The sequence below is a fragment of the Solea solea genome, chromosome 8 (genome assembly GCF_958295425.1).
Source record: "Solea solea chromosome 8, fSolSol10.1, whole genome shotgun sequence".
Lineage (NCBI taxonomy): Eukaryota > Metazoa > Chordata > Actinopteri > Pleuronectiformes > Soleidae > Solea > Solea solea.
In genome coordinates, this window is record NC_081141.1 from 11,139,282 (window position 1) to 11,156,153 (window position 16,872).

Genomic DNA, 16,872 nt, shown 5'->3' on the forward strand with positions numbered 1-16,872 from the left:
GACAAGGCCTGCACTGTCTGTAACTGATCAGGAGAGATGCACAATATAATTCCTACTTATAGATTCCAGAGATTTTCACATGTTTCACATTCGCCGGTGGAAATATGGTGATGGGCTTTTCTTTATCCTCCACATGAAAGAGATGATCCCTTTCATATTTTTTCATTGTGTCTGGCAGAGAGAAGTGCACAGTTAAAACTTCCATCGCACGAATAATGTCAACATTCAACAGCGCAGTGGTCGGACGAGCGTGTCGGTGCAACTTTAAGAGAACAGAAATGACAGGGAGACTGTCAGGGAAAGAAAAATGCTTTCCACTTCCGCATGTTCATGGTTGAAGTGGCCCTCGATCTTCTCCTTTTACCTTTTGTTTCAATTTTTCTCTGTATTTTCCTTCCTTTACTGCACCTTATTCTGTCACAGCTCCTTCCTCTTCTCCTTCCTCTTCTCCTTCCTCTCCCACGTCTTTCCTTACTCTGTCTCCTCTTGTTGTATCTGTGTTCCTACTCCTTCGTTGTGCTCTTATTTTTGTGCTCTTCTTGTTCTTTTCTTCTCTCTGTACCAGAGCATTCGAGGGCTGTGAAACACAAGAGCCATCCAGAACATCACAGGTGCAGCAGACAAGGCTGTGGATCAAGTGGGAGCGATCCGGGGAACACAACTGCTACTGAGGGTGTCTGAAACACTTGATGACCCCAGGTTACACTGATGATGTGTCCAAGAACCAAACTCATCCACTTCTTCGCCGTGCTCCTCCTCTTGTCCTACTTCTCCTACACTTTTTCTTTCCTCTCCTCTCCACTTTTACCTTCTTTCCCACATTCCCCTTTCCCTTGTCCTTCTTCTTGTCTTCTGGTGTCCTTCATTCCTTCACTTTCCCTCACAATTCTCCTCCTCTGCTACCTGTATTCCTTATGTTTCCCGTCCTTGTCCTCTTTCGACCCATTACCTCTTTTCTCCTTCTTTTCCCTCTTTTCTCGTCAATGCTTCTCCTCCTCCATCTGGCAGTCTTCAAACTGTTCAGACGTCCATATGTTTTGCTTCCCGCTGTTTGGAGCAAGGATCAATCATTTTTGTCATAATTCAAAGTGTGGGCGTCACGATCTGCCTTTTAAATAACAATCATGTCGACCATCAATCAAGCGGACGAATAAAATCTGACAGAGTGTATGGGAAATGTAGAGACGATGAAATAAACATCTCATAAGCGATGAGCATGTGTGGCCTGCATGCACCGAGTGAAGGTCAGGATCTATTAAAGATGAATGAGGGACTGCTGTCAGATGACGGGGACCCGGTGTCTAAGATGTTGGCTGCTCAGGTGTCACTGGCTGAAGAAAGAGAGAGAGAGAGAGAGAGAGAGAGAGAGATCACAGAACAGAAGAACAACAGCTGAGGAGGTATCAGGTCACCTGGTGGAAAGACACATTCTACTGCAGTCAAGTCAGCAGGTAAGATCACTGCTCTGCTTAGAGGAAAACAAATTCAATTAAGGAGTTTTGATATGTTTTTCTATCTATCTATCTATCTATCTATCTATCTATCTATCTATCTATCTATCTATCTATCTATCTATCTATCTCACCACTCACCCAAAATATAGGCTCAATCAAGTTCAGACAAAATTATTAGCACAAATATCACTTAAAATCTCTCACAGCAGAAATACACTCGTCTGAGTGCTTGTGCATTTGATACACGACGTACACTTACTTTTACTCTGTGGAAACTTTAAACTTTAATTGTAGTTTTACTGCTCGCACTGTTGTTACAATGATGTTACAATTTACTTGTGCAACCTGAATGGGAAAAGAAAAACGGTGACAATGGATCAAATTAATGTACAGTGCATCATGCGACGGTGAGCGGGAAGGATGAATTACTTCCAGACAGACTTGCGAGATCATTAAGTAGCTCAAAAAAAGAAAAAGAAGAAAAAGAAAAGAACAGAGGGAGCTGTATAACAGCACAGGGCAGTTAAACACATACAGCCGTTAAAAGTGATATCAAACCCATCTTTCCTCGACGTGTTGATGTTCTGCTAAACATTACAAATGTTCACTGTCTTACTACTAAAATGTGTAAGACAGCAATAAATGTTTACACCAATCAGGATAACTTTTAAGGGAATAATCGAGACTGACAATAAAGAAGCACAAGCCATATTTTCCCTGCTGTTATTGACCATGTGAAACTGAGGTGCACTCGTGCATATATAGGCCACTAATCTCAGGAGATGGCTGCCTGCTGGCTGCCTCCTCTCTCCTCACAAACAGCACTGGCCCAGCAGATGACATGGCTGCAGAGGCAGAGATTAGATTACACATATACTGTAATTCACTGTGGCAGGAAACAATGGAGGCTTGTTAGCGTACAGAGGAAAAAAACATGTGTATGGGTGTCGGCATAATTTAGATCTTCCTCATGCAGACCACTTTTTTTGCAGGAGCACAGGGAAACCATTTATAACTCACACTGTGAGATAAACTTTTTATCCAATTTTCACAATCAATAACATCATGGAAATCAGAAATGATATAGTCCCTCTGCTAGTCTTACGAACAATAACCTTTTGCCTTTCCTTTCCTTTCCTTTCCTCTTTTCCTTTCCTTTTTTCCCCAGCATTTAATTTATATGAATATCTGTTCATTATAACATACATTTTAATAACAACAATATTAATATTAATAACACTAATACTGCCACTACTACTAATAATAATTGATTTCATATTTCCATATACTATATTGTAATTAATTGTAATTTAATTTACATGAGGATCAATACATTTTTCATCTCTCATCTGATCTGGTTTTGGATAATCTTATGTTATTTGTTATGACCTCATTTTTTTATATCTTTGTATTTTGACAAACTTTATAGTACTCATGTAAAATTAATTAATACATATACACTTAAAAAGGGAGTAAAACAGTCTGTATGTTGCTGTTTGTGCTTCAGAATGGAGTCGTATCGGAGGGAGTCGATGAAAAGAATCAGGAGAAACAGCACGACTCTCCTTCAGGATCTTCTTTATAAAGGGCTCCATGGAGGAGGCAGAGACACTCCTGTAAGTGTCTAATTTACTGTCAGTTGCCTTTAAAAAGATCAGCTACACCAATGAAGCATGTTTTTCCAACAGATCCCAGATCAGCCTGGCAGAGATTCTAAAATGATTCATTCGATTGCCAGTCTGATCAGAGGCAAGAGCAAACTGCTCCTGCTTGAGAGTCCTGATACCGTCGAGATCTACAAGGTAAGTGTGAATGTCTTTGCTATTCCAGCAAGAGACGCTTTCAAATTCAATTAATACTAAAGGTCAAGATGCTCTAACTTAATCTGCTCTAGTGGCACCAGGTGAAGAAGCAGACTTTTATCACGTGGCACCAAAACACAGAAACTACTTTTTACTCAAATCTTATTATGTGTACTACATATATATTGGAATTGATTAAATATTAATGGGAAAAAAACCCCTCTCCAAATTCAAAGTTGTTTTTATTAAATGCAAATGAGAAACAGAACAAATAAATGTTTTATGAATTGTATTCATTCTGAGCGCAACAAAACACTAAGTGCAGACAAATTATACCCATACATGCAAAGATATAAATAACAAACCCAGATGGCTGAACCTAAATGAATACATAAATGTTGAAATAACTATGTTTTAAACGGCTAAATCAGTGAAAGGAAAAGCACTAAAAAATAAAAATAGTTTTAGTAAAGAACAGTGGGATGTCTCTGGAATAAGAAAGTTTATAAAACGTATCCTCATGACTTTTCAAAGGCTCGGCTGCGTTTGTTTCAGAAGCTCGAACACGATGCATCAGCTGCATCTGCAGCCTCAAGACTTTACTGTTGATTTCTCAGCTCTCTGGTGATAATAGGAGAAAAATGGGAACAGCATATTAATCATTGTGCTTTGCTGAGTCGCGTTCTGCCACATGTGTAATAATTAGCATCATATACTTGCAAAGTTCACCATATTTTCTTACCTTAAAATAAACCTCAAAATAGAGAATACGTACAACTTCCCTGACGCCACAAACGGAGCTAATAGAAGAATTGCAGTGTTTATACTTACATTATTTATTTATTTATTTATTTATTGACGTGGCAGTTTTGCTTTCATTTGAAATATAGAGAGACGGGGAATAGGCTGAAAGAGTTAGGTAAAAAAAAATGATGGTGATGATGTTTTAAAGTAAAATGTGTCCAAACCTCTTGGCTGGGAGACAACACCTCTAGAAATTTAACACCTCATTACAACTCAAATGATTGCTATAAAACAGAAATTGAATGTTCATTAAAAGGTACCGTGAACGCCATTTATTTCACTATATAACCAGCAGAGGTTCTGAGAAGTAATAAGTCACTTTGTGTCGCAGACAGATGGTCTTTCCAAAACCTTATTCATAATCATATGGACTGACTGAACTAATGATTCATATATAGATAGTAGACTCCTGCATGCCTTTAATTGCGCTTGACAGGTTAATTATTATTAAGTTGAATTCTCAAATTGTTGCCTAATAACACCTTACATGCTTGGCAGGTTAATTATTGAGTTGAATTCTCAAAGAGGCAGAATTAAAACCATGACAAATAAAACATCACCAGTGATTCATTGGCAGTCAAAAACTGCCCCAACCAAGCCCTGCCTGACATAACACGTTATGAACAAGTTAACTAAAGTATTTTGCACTGCAGATTTACTGGAATATCAATTTTAAATGAATCTCTTTGATTGTCGCACAGCTGAACGAACCAACAACTCGTTCTACAAGAGCAAGTAAAGATGACATTTATCTGCCGGCAATCACCACAAAGGCTTCAAGTCTGAACTCTATTAGAGGGTCACTGAGTCAGTCCTGTCCTTACCTGTATGACAAAAGACGAGGCTCCATCTCGTCACTTGCCTCTCAGAGAACTGGAGGTCACCTGAAAAAAACGGTACATTTGCATTTTAGAGACTTTTATTTCCGTTCCAGTTTCACACAGCTTTGAAATTCAAACCTTCCTCCTCTTTCCACCTTCTGTTTTCATTACATCAGAATAACCTAAAGGCTCAAAGAGAAGCAAAGAAGTCCAACGTCACTGTAACAATGACCTACCTAGGACAAGGTCACAAGGGGTCAGGGTTGGAGTCCAGTCGGGATGAACTGAAGGTACTTCAGCAAGTCAATGGAGGCGAGAATCTCTGCGTCTTCAAGGGCCTCGTGGCTCCAGGAGGTAGGAGCTGAGCAATGAACAGCTAAGAATCACTAATAAGAATTATTATTACCCCCTTTTACTTTTTTATTTTTGCATAATAAAGTACATTTTTTTATATCAATACTCATGTCCATATTAAATTAAATGAAAGAAAATAATACATGCACCCCTGCAGGAACAAACAATGAATGGTCTTCATTCATTCATTTTCATTTTGGTTCTCCACTTAAAGTCAAATTAAGATTCTATTCCATTCCAGTCTAATGTGGGTGGAGCATGAGCTACTAACACAAACAAACACAAAGTATGAACCACGTAAGAACAGTGTGAAGAATTTAGGAACAATAACAGGGAAAGTCAGCAATTTCCAGATTAATGATATACTGATGGTAATTCATAAACCTTAGAGGTTATAAAAATCGGCTCTTTCAGTGTATTTGCTACAGTGGCAGCGTATCCAGCAAGCTGAATAGTGCTACTGTGAGGAAAATAGTCAAAAACGTGCCATTGCGTCGCTATAAACAAGGCCAAATTATCAAGTGAGCGTTAATTAAAAGTGTCTCCCTATTTTCACACACTTAATTAATCATCCCTCAAAGCACCATTGTAAAAAAGGGCAATGAGGATGTTGGCCTCGGGCAGTGTTTGACATGAAAAGGAAGACAAAGCTGATGTGTGTCCTCATAGATAGTATCACATCACACATTAACATGTCATCTCTGCAGCTGCTACGTGCCGATACACACTGTTTGGTCTCACGCTTGAAACTTTGAGTGTGACCCCCCTTGCAGAATCTTCAAAAGCTGTAAAAGGCAATTAAACAAAGTTGTTGACCCATTTTACACACCTGATTTATTTATTTTTTTGCACTACATAAATTGAACATTAAGAATATTTTACTCTGTAAAGTGAAAACAGTGATGGGTTGTTTTGACTTGGTAAATATTTAGCTTTTCATTGGACATACAGGAAGTACATCTGCACAAGAGCCATGTTTGGTCTTTGTTATCTGTATGAAAAGGTCATCTGGATGATTAATATTATCTTAATATATATTCTTAATTGAAAGACTGCTTTTGGTCTCAATTTGGTGAAGTTCAAAGCCAGTTACATTTCAATGGGTTCATTTAGTTTGGTCTTGATATTAAGGGTGACCACCTTTATAAATGAATCTGTCAATAGTTGAATCGATTAGCTGTGCAGTGGAAAGAAAATGAATTACAGGTTACTGTCATGGAGGAGCAAAGAAACCAGAACACATTCACTATTACACTGTTGTAGCCACAATGGGATTTAGGCTTTTAGCTTAAAAAAAAACAAGAGCCGAGTTGAATTTAGAAAGGGTTAAAGGGTTAACACGTGGCATCAATTATCTAGCTCCCCTGAGAACAGCTGATGATGTTAGTCCACAGCAACAACACGTTTGTGAAGACCCCCTTAAATTCAATGTTTGCCACCCAACAGGAAACTCCAGTGATCTGAAACAAGGCTCCATGCCACTATCTTTGATCCCAGAAGCTTCTTAATTGTAAAGCGGCAACTTAAAAATCATGACACACATGTATGCTAGGGGATCAAAAATATAAAGTGAGGTGGGCCTGATTTAATTTGATATAGGGCCCCTTAGGTTCATTTTTCCTCGGGTTTGCAAGGTCCCTTTACAGTGGAGAGTGGGCATTGCTTGACTTGAGTCAGAAACCAAAAATTGCACAATGTAAAATAACCGAAAAGGAAGTGAGATAACCATCCATCCATCCATCATCCATCCATCCATTTCTACCACTTTATCCTCCACATGAGGTTCACAGGGGGAGCTGTGCCAATCCCAGCTGACATAGGGCGATAGGCAGGGTTCACCCTGGATAACCAGACTTAGCCAATGAGTCAAACATGGTGGTCTTAATATTAACCTCCTTTCTGATCTTTCAGATCAGTTCCAGTTCATCTCTCAGAGACACAGAGGTTACCCCTTCAGTGCTACCTTGTATGTAAACGGCATGATGGTGGGAAGGATCAGTTCCTGCTGTGAGTACCGCTACACTCCGGGCTTCCAGCAGGGCAGGAAGAGCTGCTTCAGACTAATGTGGCAGACTGGTGGGACTCCTTGCTACAGGTGAGGTCTCATCCCTCCCGGGGGCGGACAGCGTAACACTGGCAGAAAATAAGAAATTAGCAGCAGCCACAACAGATCCAGTCAACTCATTGTTCTCCTAAGATGTAATGTATTGCAGGTAGACAAAGGTAGACATGGATATGGCATGGCACAATTAAGGGATTGATGTTGGTCATGGTGCAGGGGGAGGAATATACTGTAAGTCATGATGGAAAAACATTTTTCATTTTTGTCAGATGTACAAGTCTCCGGAACAAATACAGCTCCAGCCAGCAGCTGGACAACAGTACAAAGAAGAACTTCATTCTCCCTCTAGAACTGAGTGCTGGCAACGGTACCAAGCCAATTTTCCTTTCTAAAGCTTATTCATCAACTTTTTTATTTTATTTTGACTTTGGGCCCACTCCACATGTAGAGTGGAATAGTTTATTACAAAATCTCCCCTCAAACACGCTATTTTCTGTCAATCTGTCTCCAATGCAGGCACCGTTGAGTCATGTCCATCATCTCCTCTGTTCATCCCAGCAAAACCAAAGAAGAAATCAGTGAGGAGGACGAGGAGACACGCCAGAGAAGCTGGTGGGGGATCAACAGACAGTGAAGGACATGCCACGGCGAAGGTTAAAGAGACCTCCAAGAAGAAACGACGCAAGAGTCAAAACAGTCCCACAGAAACTAAAAGCAAGACGGATGGAAACAAAAGAGGGGAAGACGGACGGACACGTAAAGGAGCAGAAGTCGCACAAAAGTCAATGACAACAGAACAAAGTGATGATGAAGCATCGTCTGTCAGAGAAGAGCTGAAGAAGCAGGAAAGGCCCAGAAATGTCACTGCGCCTCAGAAAGAGCAGCTAAAACTGAACAGGGGCAAAGTTCTCGGTGAGCGGCGTTTGATGTCCTCTGGGTACGCTGCTGTAAGAGAAGATGGAGATGAAAAGTGAAATAATACGGCTTTCTCTTTTGAAGATTCATCGCAGGTTGAGGAAGCGAGGGCTAAGCAGATGAGACAGAGGGAACAAAGACCAAATGGGAAAAACAGAGATGGGGAAAGACTGAGGGACTTCAATGGAGAAGCGAGCAAGGCGATGGAGCGTGGCCCAAACAAACACAAGTGTTTCAAGGCAAACAGTGAGTCGAAAACGCAGCACAGTAGAAATGAACTGGAATCCCCTTGGAGTGCTGTAACAGATTTACACTCTTTACACTCTTATGCAGAAAATGTTGAGTTTGCAACAAAGGGATGCACAGAAAGAAAATGTCTGAAGGAAGATGGATGACATGCAGGGGGACGTTATGCAGACTTGCACTTGCTTGCATGCATAAATATCACTGCAGCACATCTCCTCTCTATTGAACCAGAGAACTCAAACTGAATGCAAAGTTTCTCCATGATCGCGTTATAAGAAACCAGAATCTCATTCATATAAGGATCAGAATCTCTCAATTTTCTCATGTTTTGTTTGTTTTCTCCCCAGCCCCCAAAGCTCCAGGCTCTGATGTCGAGCTCAGTTCAGAAAGTGACACCATCCTGCAGGCGGATGGAGAGCCGGAGGGAGGAGAGAACGTGAGCAGCCCGAGCAGCAGTAACGTAAAGCCTGACGGAGAACAAGAACTGCAGGCACAGGTGTGTGTGTGTGTGTGTGTTTGCCTTATCATTATTGATATATTATTTAGTTTTTCACATTCATTGGGAAGTTGTCATCTGATCACACATGAGAACTTAGTGTTTGTCAAATGTTTGTCAAACTTGACTGCGACTAGAAGTCACAGTTAAGCACCTGCATATTAAAACAAAACAAGCACAATTGTGATTATGTGCACAGCCAATATTAACTCTGCTCTAATCCCTAATTCATTGTCTGAAGCCGTTTCAAAGTAAACCTAGAGGGTCACCTTCAGCTGGATGCTTTAAACCAGTGTTTCCAAATCCTGGTCTTTGGGGACCCCTGTCCTCCATTAGAGGTTTCCCCTGATTCAAAGGAGTGGGTTGTTGTCAGGCTTCTGCAGAGCTTCATGAGTCACACAGTCTTACATTAGTAATAATTGCTTCCTGACATCTTGGACGGTTGAATTTGCACCCCCCTTCTGTTGATTCGCTCATCAAAGGTCTGCCTCAGAAATACTGGAAATTATTGTCTGTATGTAGAAGTGTAACTCTTGGCGGCAGACCTTTCCATTTTGTCATTTTTCTGTGACTCGTCTGTTATCATGGTTGTCTCAGAAGTACCTCTTGGCTTGTTGTAAAGATTCCGGTGGTCCAAATGAAACCATCAGTCATGTTTATTACAGTATGGTGAGGACTGCATGCGCCACCTTTTTCTTTCTCATTTATTTGTTGCTAGCGGGATGTGAGAATGACTTCAACAAATCGGATGCAAAGTGTTTCAGACACAAACTTACAGACCGCAGCTTTAAATGAGTTCAAACGGATTAAAATGCACCTGCAACTCATGGAACATGGAACAAGGAAGGGGCGTGAAGTCATAGACATAATAAAAGGTTGATTCATTCATGTTAACCTACATGATTATTCCATTATTTGAGAGGATATAACACAAATGGTCACTGAGGTTTATCTGGAACAGGCAGACATTTGGCTCAGTCGCGCAGATCATGATGACAAAGCATCTGACCGTGCCTAAAAAATTTCTCAAGGTCTATCACCGTGGACATGGCTGCCAGCCAGACCATATGTCTCCATGGGCTCTCGACCCTTTCTCGGTGTTAAGAAAACCTCCAGCACCTGTTCAACTCACATCTCAATTCCCTGGACAAATAAAGCACTTTCGACCAGTGTTGCTCGCACACACAAATAGTAAATTCTTAACGGTCGCAGTAGTGGATTCCCAGAGCTGTGATTATTGCTGTGAGAGAGGAAGAATTTATCTACCTGTGCCACAAGATGTGATCTCTGTATTTTATAAAAACTCATCTGGCCTCATGTCTGGCCATTATGGTGAACTACAAGTTTGATGAGTTATGTCTGTCGTGTATCCTTGCACCCTCTTGTGGGAATCATTCCCTATCAGGATTATAGAAATGAAAGAGCTTTAGAAATAAAGTAAATAAATAGCTTTGTTGTAATAACATGTTTTCTTTTTTCCAATTCCAACACTTTTTCATCATTCTACAACCTTTGGCATTATCGAATCTTTCTGAAGCCCAGTTGAGAAACTCTTAAAAGGATATCAATCCTTTATTATTAGTGAAAAGGTGACCTTTCAAATCTATCTTAACTCTTGGAAAACTAAGTTTCTATAGTTGCAGCAAGCAGCAAATCCAAACAGCACAGCATCCACAAGATGTTTCCTTGGTTTCTGACTGTAGCTCGACGCCATGATGATGGTGCTCAGCACATCTGATGAGGTGGAGCAGTTGGTCTTGAGGAACACAGACCTGACGGACGACCTTCTGCTGGACCTGGCAGTGGCCCTGAAGAACAGCTCATCCGAGGTCACGCTGCTCAACCTCAACCTCAACCTCATCGGCCCATATGGTGCTCACATCCTGCTGGACGTCCTTAGGGTGAAGCCTCAGGTTAAAGGCTTACAGTAAGTCCCAGCTTTCACAGAACATATGAGAAGGGAAATGTATATGGCACAACATACTGAATAAGAAGCAGACCCAAGAACACCAGCACTAATATGACTTTAAAAAGAAAGTAATAGAACCGGCGAGGCAGAAAAGGCAAATCCATGAATGGTCTCCACACTCACACAAGGCGTCTCTTTTATGCCTCCAGTGTCTTCCTCTATTATATTAATGTTCTTGTGCTCGCCTTTGTGGAATTGGTTAAAGAAGGACATCACATACTCGATATAAAACGGAAAATGTTCTGTATTTATATTGCTCTTTTCTTGTCTCGATGACTACTCAAAACGCGACAGTTTGGCCATTCACGCACACATTCATACATCGCATCTATGCGCACATCTTTTATACACATTCACAAGTGTCTTTGCCTAAGGACACATCGGCACATAGAGTAGCGAAGCCAGGAATCAAACCCACAACCTTTAAGTTGAAAGCTAGCTATAAAAGCATAGATTTGAACAGGTGAACATTACGTACACACACACATGCTACACAAAGCTACACATACAAGAACACAAACAGGTTTGTGTTGCGATTCTTCTAAGGACAGTGCATTGACTTCCAATTCATTTGCACAGCATACACACAAACTGTATTATCCCTAACCTTTACCAGTTAACGCCAAATAACAAGAAAGTTATTAATAAAAAAAAAAAATTGTAGCTGGTTATATCCTTAAAACAAACAGGTGCTGTGCTATTGATGTTGGATTGATCTGTTTTTCCTGAAAAAATGTCAAACTGTTTCTTTAGCGTGCACAGCACAGCCATTATGTCCATGTAATGGTTGATAGTCGATGCAGACACAGAATATGTCAGCCTCAGTAAAAATCATCATTAACACATAAAGGAAAAAATTCCATCAGATCTATTGGTGTTGAACTTGCAGAGCAGCATATCATTATGAGAAAAAACGTTTCTTGCAAATCATATTTTACACATATATATGGGATAACCTCATGTCAGACAAGAGGCTTTTCTATAGAACTAACAGTTCGTGGAGGAACTAATGTCTCTCTCTCCCTCTCTCTTCAGCTTGTTTGGAAATAGACTGCGAGACCATGGAGTGCTGACCTTGTTGAATGGAATAGCTGAGCTGCAGGAGCAAACGGTGAACACTGCTGCTGCCATACAACAGGCAATGCTTTTCCCATCAGAGCAAAATATACTTCAGCAGGTCCCCGCCGAGTGGAGCTCTTTCCAGGTTTTTGCACTTTTAGAATTGGATATTGGGGGAAATGGCTTGGGCAGTGAAGCAATAAAGGTTTTAGCATCATATATGAGGCACCACTCGTATCTTCAGTATTTGGGCCTGGCTCAGACCAGCGCCGCTGATCTGGCGGCGTGGAAGGAACTTTTCGACAGCTTAAAGCTCAACAACTCACTGAGTCAGATCATCCTGGACGAGAACAACCTGGGAGACCCCGGGGTCAGGCTGCTGGCCGACATGCTGAAAGAGAACACGAGTCTGACGCAGGTGGATCTGGACAGGAATGGCATCAGCGATGTGGGAGGTAACGACATCATGGGGGCGCTGCTGTGCAGGGCGCAGCTTCCCCTGAGGCATCTGAGCCTCCAGGAAAACAACATCAGTGCAGGGCTAATGAGCAGAATACAAGAGGAGGTGAAATATAAATGAATTCTGCAGGAGTGGACAAATGCACTTTGAAGGGTGGTTGTATGAGATGGTTACACAGAGGCAGCACTGACGTCACTGTTCTACACCCTTAGAACTCGGAGCATTTTGGCTGCTTTTTTCATTACTATGTTTAAACGTACAGTAGGCTAATATACAGAGGCTCTAGGAATGTGCAATATAGAGTGTCTTATATCCTTTTTTTTTAGCACAACCTAGACAATCTGATAAAATATGCACACCTGAGCAAAAAGTTCTCAAAATGTTGAAAATCGGATTGGATTTGTGAAATTTGGAGACATATCACAGTTCAAAGTTTGCTTTTTATGAATAAAAATAAAAGAAAAAACTAAGATCCTGAATATGCCTGAATATGTGACCTATAAACACCCCCCCAGGATGTCTATATAAGGAGTTATGTATTATTCCCATGGCAATTTACCAAGGGTGCGCCTGTGAGCAACTAAGGGTTAAGATCGGTATAGACTTAAACATTATCATGTTGTTTTCCTTGTGTCCCAGTTCAGTGAGAGAGAGCTTCCGTGTTTCAAGCTGGTGCTGGGGTGCACACAGTTAATTTGGCACTGACCCTGTGTCGGTGCATCATAAAACCACACTTACATAAACCTGATCACTTTAAAACCAAGGTAATTATATGCTGCATAAATAAATAAAGCACTGATTTGAGCAGTCAGGATTTTCTTGGAAAGAGTGACTCATTAGATTGGTTTGACCTTCACACACGGGGCGCGCGCGCACATGCACACACGCGCATACACACAAATCTCGTGTGGCCCTGTTAAGAATTGCTGCATCTGAGTTTAGCGCAGGTGGGTAGAGTAGCAGCCGTGTTTGCTTTAGGGCTGCTCTGTGAATTGGATGCATTTTCAAAGGGATCTCAATGAACTGAAGCTTTCTACTTCGTGGCAAGGTTACATCTTCACCCTGGTTTCTTTTTTTGTTTTTTTTTTCCTTCTTTTCATCTTCTTCTCCCCACCACCCCCATGACTCCACACCTCCTCCTTTGCTATGAAAATGACTCCAGCACAGGGCTTTCTGATATTTCTGTCATTTTTATTGAATACTTTTGTGTATTCTGACCAAAAAAAGAGAGAAACCACAGTGATTCATTCCACCCACAGTATTTACAGGTCATGGATGATGAATTCACATTTTTTTTCTTTTTTATTCCACTAGCAGCCACTCTAAAACAGACTAATCCAGCCATCTAAATGATGGCTGGATTAGTCTGTTTTAGAGTTATGGACATGTGAGCCGTGCCACGTCTACTACCTTTGTTTTGTCGTTCTCTTCTCTTCATCTGTCAGACAATACGCTATTCATATACTAAGCATGGGGGGGGGGGAGGGGGGGGGCAAAACTAGGCCAAATTCATCTGAATTTTGATGCCATAATGTCATTGTTCTATCAACACTGACAATCTGGGAATGATCAAAGCTTGTCAAAGTGGTAATTATCTCTTCCTCGTAGGGCTGCTAGCAGTGATTCTGCTGAAACCAATCCCTCCATATTTCATCAACAGTCTTTGCGAATTCCTTTCTGCTGAACCCCGATAAAGACGTTCTCCCAAGCCCTGGGAGGCTGACAGATAAATGAGACTGGCGCACCTGAAGAATACATCTGCAGAAGTCACCCTCTGAATAACATTGTATTTCTGTTGCGGTGATACTGAGCGATTTCAAACTTTGTAAGATGTCCATGTGGCGTCGTATTTTGTAGTCACATCTTTAAATGAAAGATCAGGTATTGTAAAGTGCTGCTGTGTGAGATACTGACACACAGTCAGTTCTGCAGCAGCCTGAGACACAGAGGCTCGCTCTCACTCAATACATCGCTGCCACTGGAGAGGCAAGAAAAACTGATTTCGCCACTGAGTTAAAGGGTAATATAACATAATCTATGCCTGCTTAAATGTATAATTTTTAAGAATACATTTCCTGCTTTATTTTGCTGTTTGAGCCGTTTCTAGAGGGTGTCATTTAAATTAACCCCTCAATCCCAAAAATGGCCATGCAGGTGCTGTTAATCCACAACTGCCTCCATCCCTAAAGTGCAAATGTGTTATTTTGTGACATTCATCATTTGAAATCCTTTATTTGGATTTATATAAGTAAATAAAAATAAATTAAATGAGTCCTTTATCAGTCCCGTAGGGGAAATTCCTCCTCTGAATTCAACCCATCCTCTACTAGAAACCTTCCTAGAATTAGGAGGAGTGTGCAGCCACTGAGTAAAGCCCGGGGAGCAATGGGGGTTGGAAACCTTGCTCAGGGGTACCCCAGCCCTTTTTTTGACGTGGTGGAGACTCAAACCGGCAAACCTCTGGTTATAAACCAAATTCCCTTTCCACTTGGCCATAGGCTGCTCTCAAGACAGTGACACAAACTTACTACAAGAGGCAGCGGAAAACGAGCAGCTCTCCTGTCCACACCATAATAATGCTGATTATGGAAAATCCCAAATCCTTCACATGTTGCAGACTAAAGCAAAGTGAAGTCTATGTCAGTATCTTTACAATTACACATTTCAAGTCCTCTGCATGAGACAAGTGAGGTTTTGTTATCAGCACTGAAAAAAGTTGTTTCACTCTCCAACTGTCAATCTCCTAAGATCTCATGAACCACGTTTATAGTCGAATGAATACAGAATGCAGTGGTACACCACCATGCCTGACTAAGCCTGCACACAAGAGCTATGCTGTAATTTGCAGACTCCTTCGATAAGGTCTGTGTGCCTCTCTGTTACATGTAGACCTCAGCTCAGTGAACCTATTGTCTGTCTGCTAGTGTTATCTGTATTTGGCCTGAAAGGAGCCCTGCTGTCTCCTTTCAACTGATCTTCAAAAAAAACATGGCCTTAAATCACTGAAGCTGTATGTTATAACTGTATGTTAGAAATCCAAAGGTTCACCTGAGAGTCACAGTGTTGCTGCAGTATCCACTGAAATAAGACGGTTAAACGCATTATTCTTCTGCATGATTCACACTTCAACTTTCACTGACCTGAATCTATGTACAGCAGTGAATTGCTCTTTTTTGTCACTGAACAACAGGATATAAATCTATGGGACAGAAATATGATACACAGAGTTTCAACAACCAATGCTGCGCTGTGAGGAAAACAGAGTCATCGAGAAAATCTCTTTCTTCACTGTGACTCCGGGCAAAGACAAATGAAATGAACAATGGTGACTTTTGGGGATGTTTAGTGAATCGGGCTCCCTTTAAAGGGGCAATAAATTATTATTTTTTAATCTATCAGTGCTTATATTTGTTCTCTATAATCTTTCTTTTACTACGGAAATGTTGTGGAAGAGTGAATGCTCAAAGAAAGTATGTCTGCCACTGCAAACAGATATTAGTACTCGCCCCAGGTAGCAGAAATGGTTGATGGTATAAAACAAAAGGAGTAAATGTGTGTCTATAAAAGACTCTTAATGTCATAAAATAAGAATAGAATAAAAAACCCAAGAATGAACACATGATAGAAACCAAAACAACAAATGGAAAGGTAATAAAAAATAAAATAAAAACAGATGCAGCTAAGCTCACATGTACTGGTGTGTTCACACTGTGCATTGACGTTGTATGAAATAGTATAAACATGACTTTCACTGGAATCACACTGGGCAATGAAAATCAAATAAATCCTATGACATGAATGGAAGATGGGACTGAATTGTAACCACAGACTAGCCAACAAAGCAAACATAAACCAAATGACCTCACACGGACACTGGGGAGTACAGAGACTAAATACTAGGGCTGTCAATAGATTAAAAAAAGGTGAACTAATTAATCTCACGTGTTGAAATTTGTTGATATATGACTAAATTAGAGGAAGAATTAGTAATCAGACATTTCAGACACCAGTGACACAGAACTATGCGATTTAAGGAGACTCAGGCCTATCAAGTGCCAGACAGGTCATCTTAAAATAAAGGCCAGAATGAATGACTGCCATCCGGGATGCAACAAGAAGATGCGTTAACATCACAACAAAAACAACAGACAGAGGAACTCAGACATTCACATTTGTCATGATAGAGAGAGAGAGAGACAGAGAGAGAGAGAGAGAGCACAGTCACAGCCACAGGGTAGGCGTCCTGTCTGTAGCATATTACAGACACTATCGGTGCCTGGAGTGGTTAGTTGGTCACTTACTTTGCACTCGTTGGCGATGTCGAGGAATTCCTCTGCAATTAGTCACGCATCTGTTTTTTGGACAGTCAAGGCAAAGGATCGCAACTTCCAGTCATTGTCAATACATTGTGCCGTGACTCCCAGGTTACT

The 16,872-nt window shown here is 40.9% G+C and overlaps 2 protein-coding genes across 2 annotated transcripts; both read left to right on the top strand.

Moving 5' to 3' along the window:
• The first annotated feature begins 3,168 nt into the window (after positions 1-3,168).
• LOC131464144 (glutamate-rich protein 3) lies at positions 3,169-7,351 on the top strand. The gene is made up of 4 exons (XM_058636480.1): positions 3,169-3,256; positions 4,762-4,956; positions 5,058-5,235; positions 7,147-7,351. The coding sequence occupies exons 1-4, from the start codon at positions 3,173-3,175 to the stop codon at positions 7,332-7,334; spliced, it is 645 nt and encodes a 214-aa protein (XP_058492463.1). The 5' UTR covers positions 3,169-3,172; the 3' UTR covers positions 7,335-7,351.
• Positions 7,352-7,437: 86 nt separating this feature from the next.
• Positions 7,438-12,575, top strand: LOC131463820 (uncharacterized). The gene is made up of 7 exons (XM_058635871.1): positions 7,438-7,448; positions 7,567-7,664; positions 7,814-8,209; positions 8,297-8,458; positions 8,806-8,954; positions 10,658-10,881; positions 11,959-12,575. Exons 1-7 carry the CDS (start codon positions 7,438-7,440, stop codon positions 12,560-12,562), a joined length of 1,644 nt encoding a protein of 547 aa, XP_058491854.1. The 3' UTR covers positions 12,563-12,575.
• Positions 12,576-16,872: the final 4,297 nt, after the last annotated feature.

Coding starts and splice junctions, on each gene's coding strand:
- LOC131464144 (XM_058636480.1), top strand. CDS start 3,173: ATGATTCATTCGATTGCCAGTCTGATCAGAGGCAAGAGCAAACTGCTC. Junction 3,257..4,761: donor ATACCGTCGAGATCTACAAG/GTAAGTGTGAAT, acceptor ATTGTCGCACAG/CTGAACGAACCAACAACTCG. Junction 4,957..5,057: donor GAGGTCACCTGAAAAAAACG/GTACATTTGCAT, acceptor TCATTACATCAG/AATAACCTAAAGGCTCAAAG.
- LOC131463820 (XM_058635871.1), top strand. Junction 8,955..10,657: donor AACAAGAACTGCAGGCACAG/GTGTGTGTGTGT, acceptor TTCTGACTGTAG/CTCGACGCCATGATGATGGT. Junction 10,882..11,958: donor CCTCAGGTTAAAGGCTTACA/GTAAGTCCCAGC, acceptor CTCTCTCTTCAG/CTTGTTTGGAAATAGACTGC.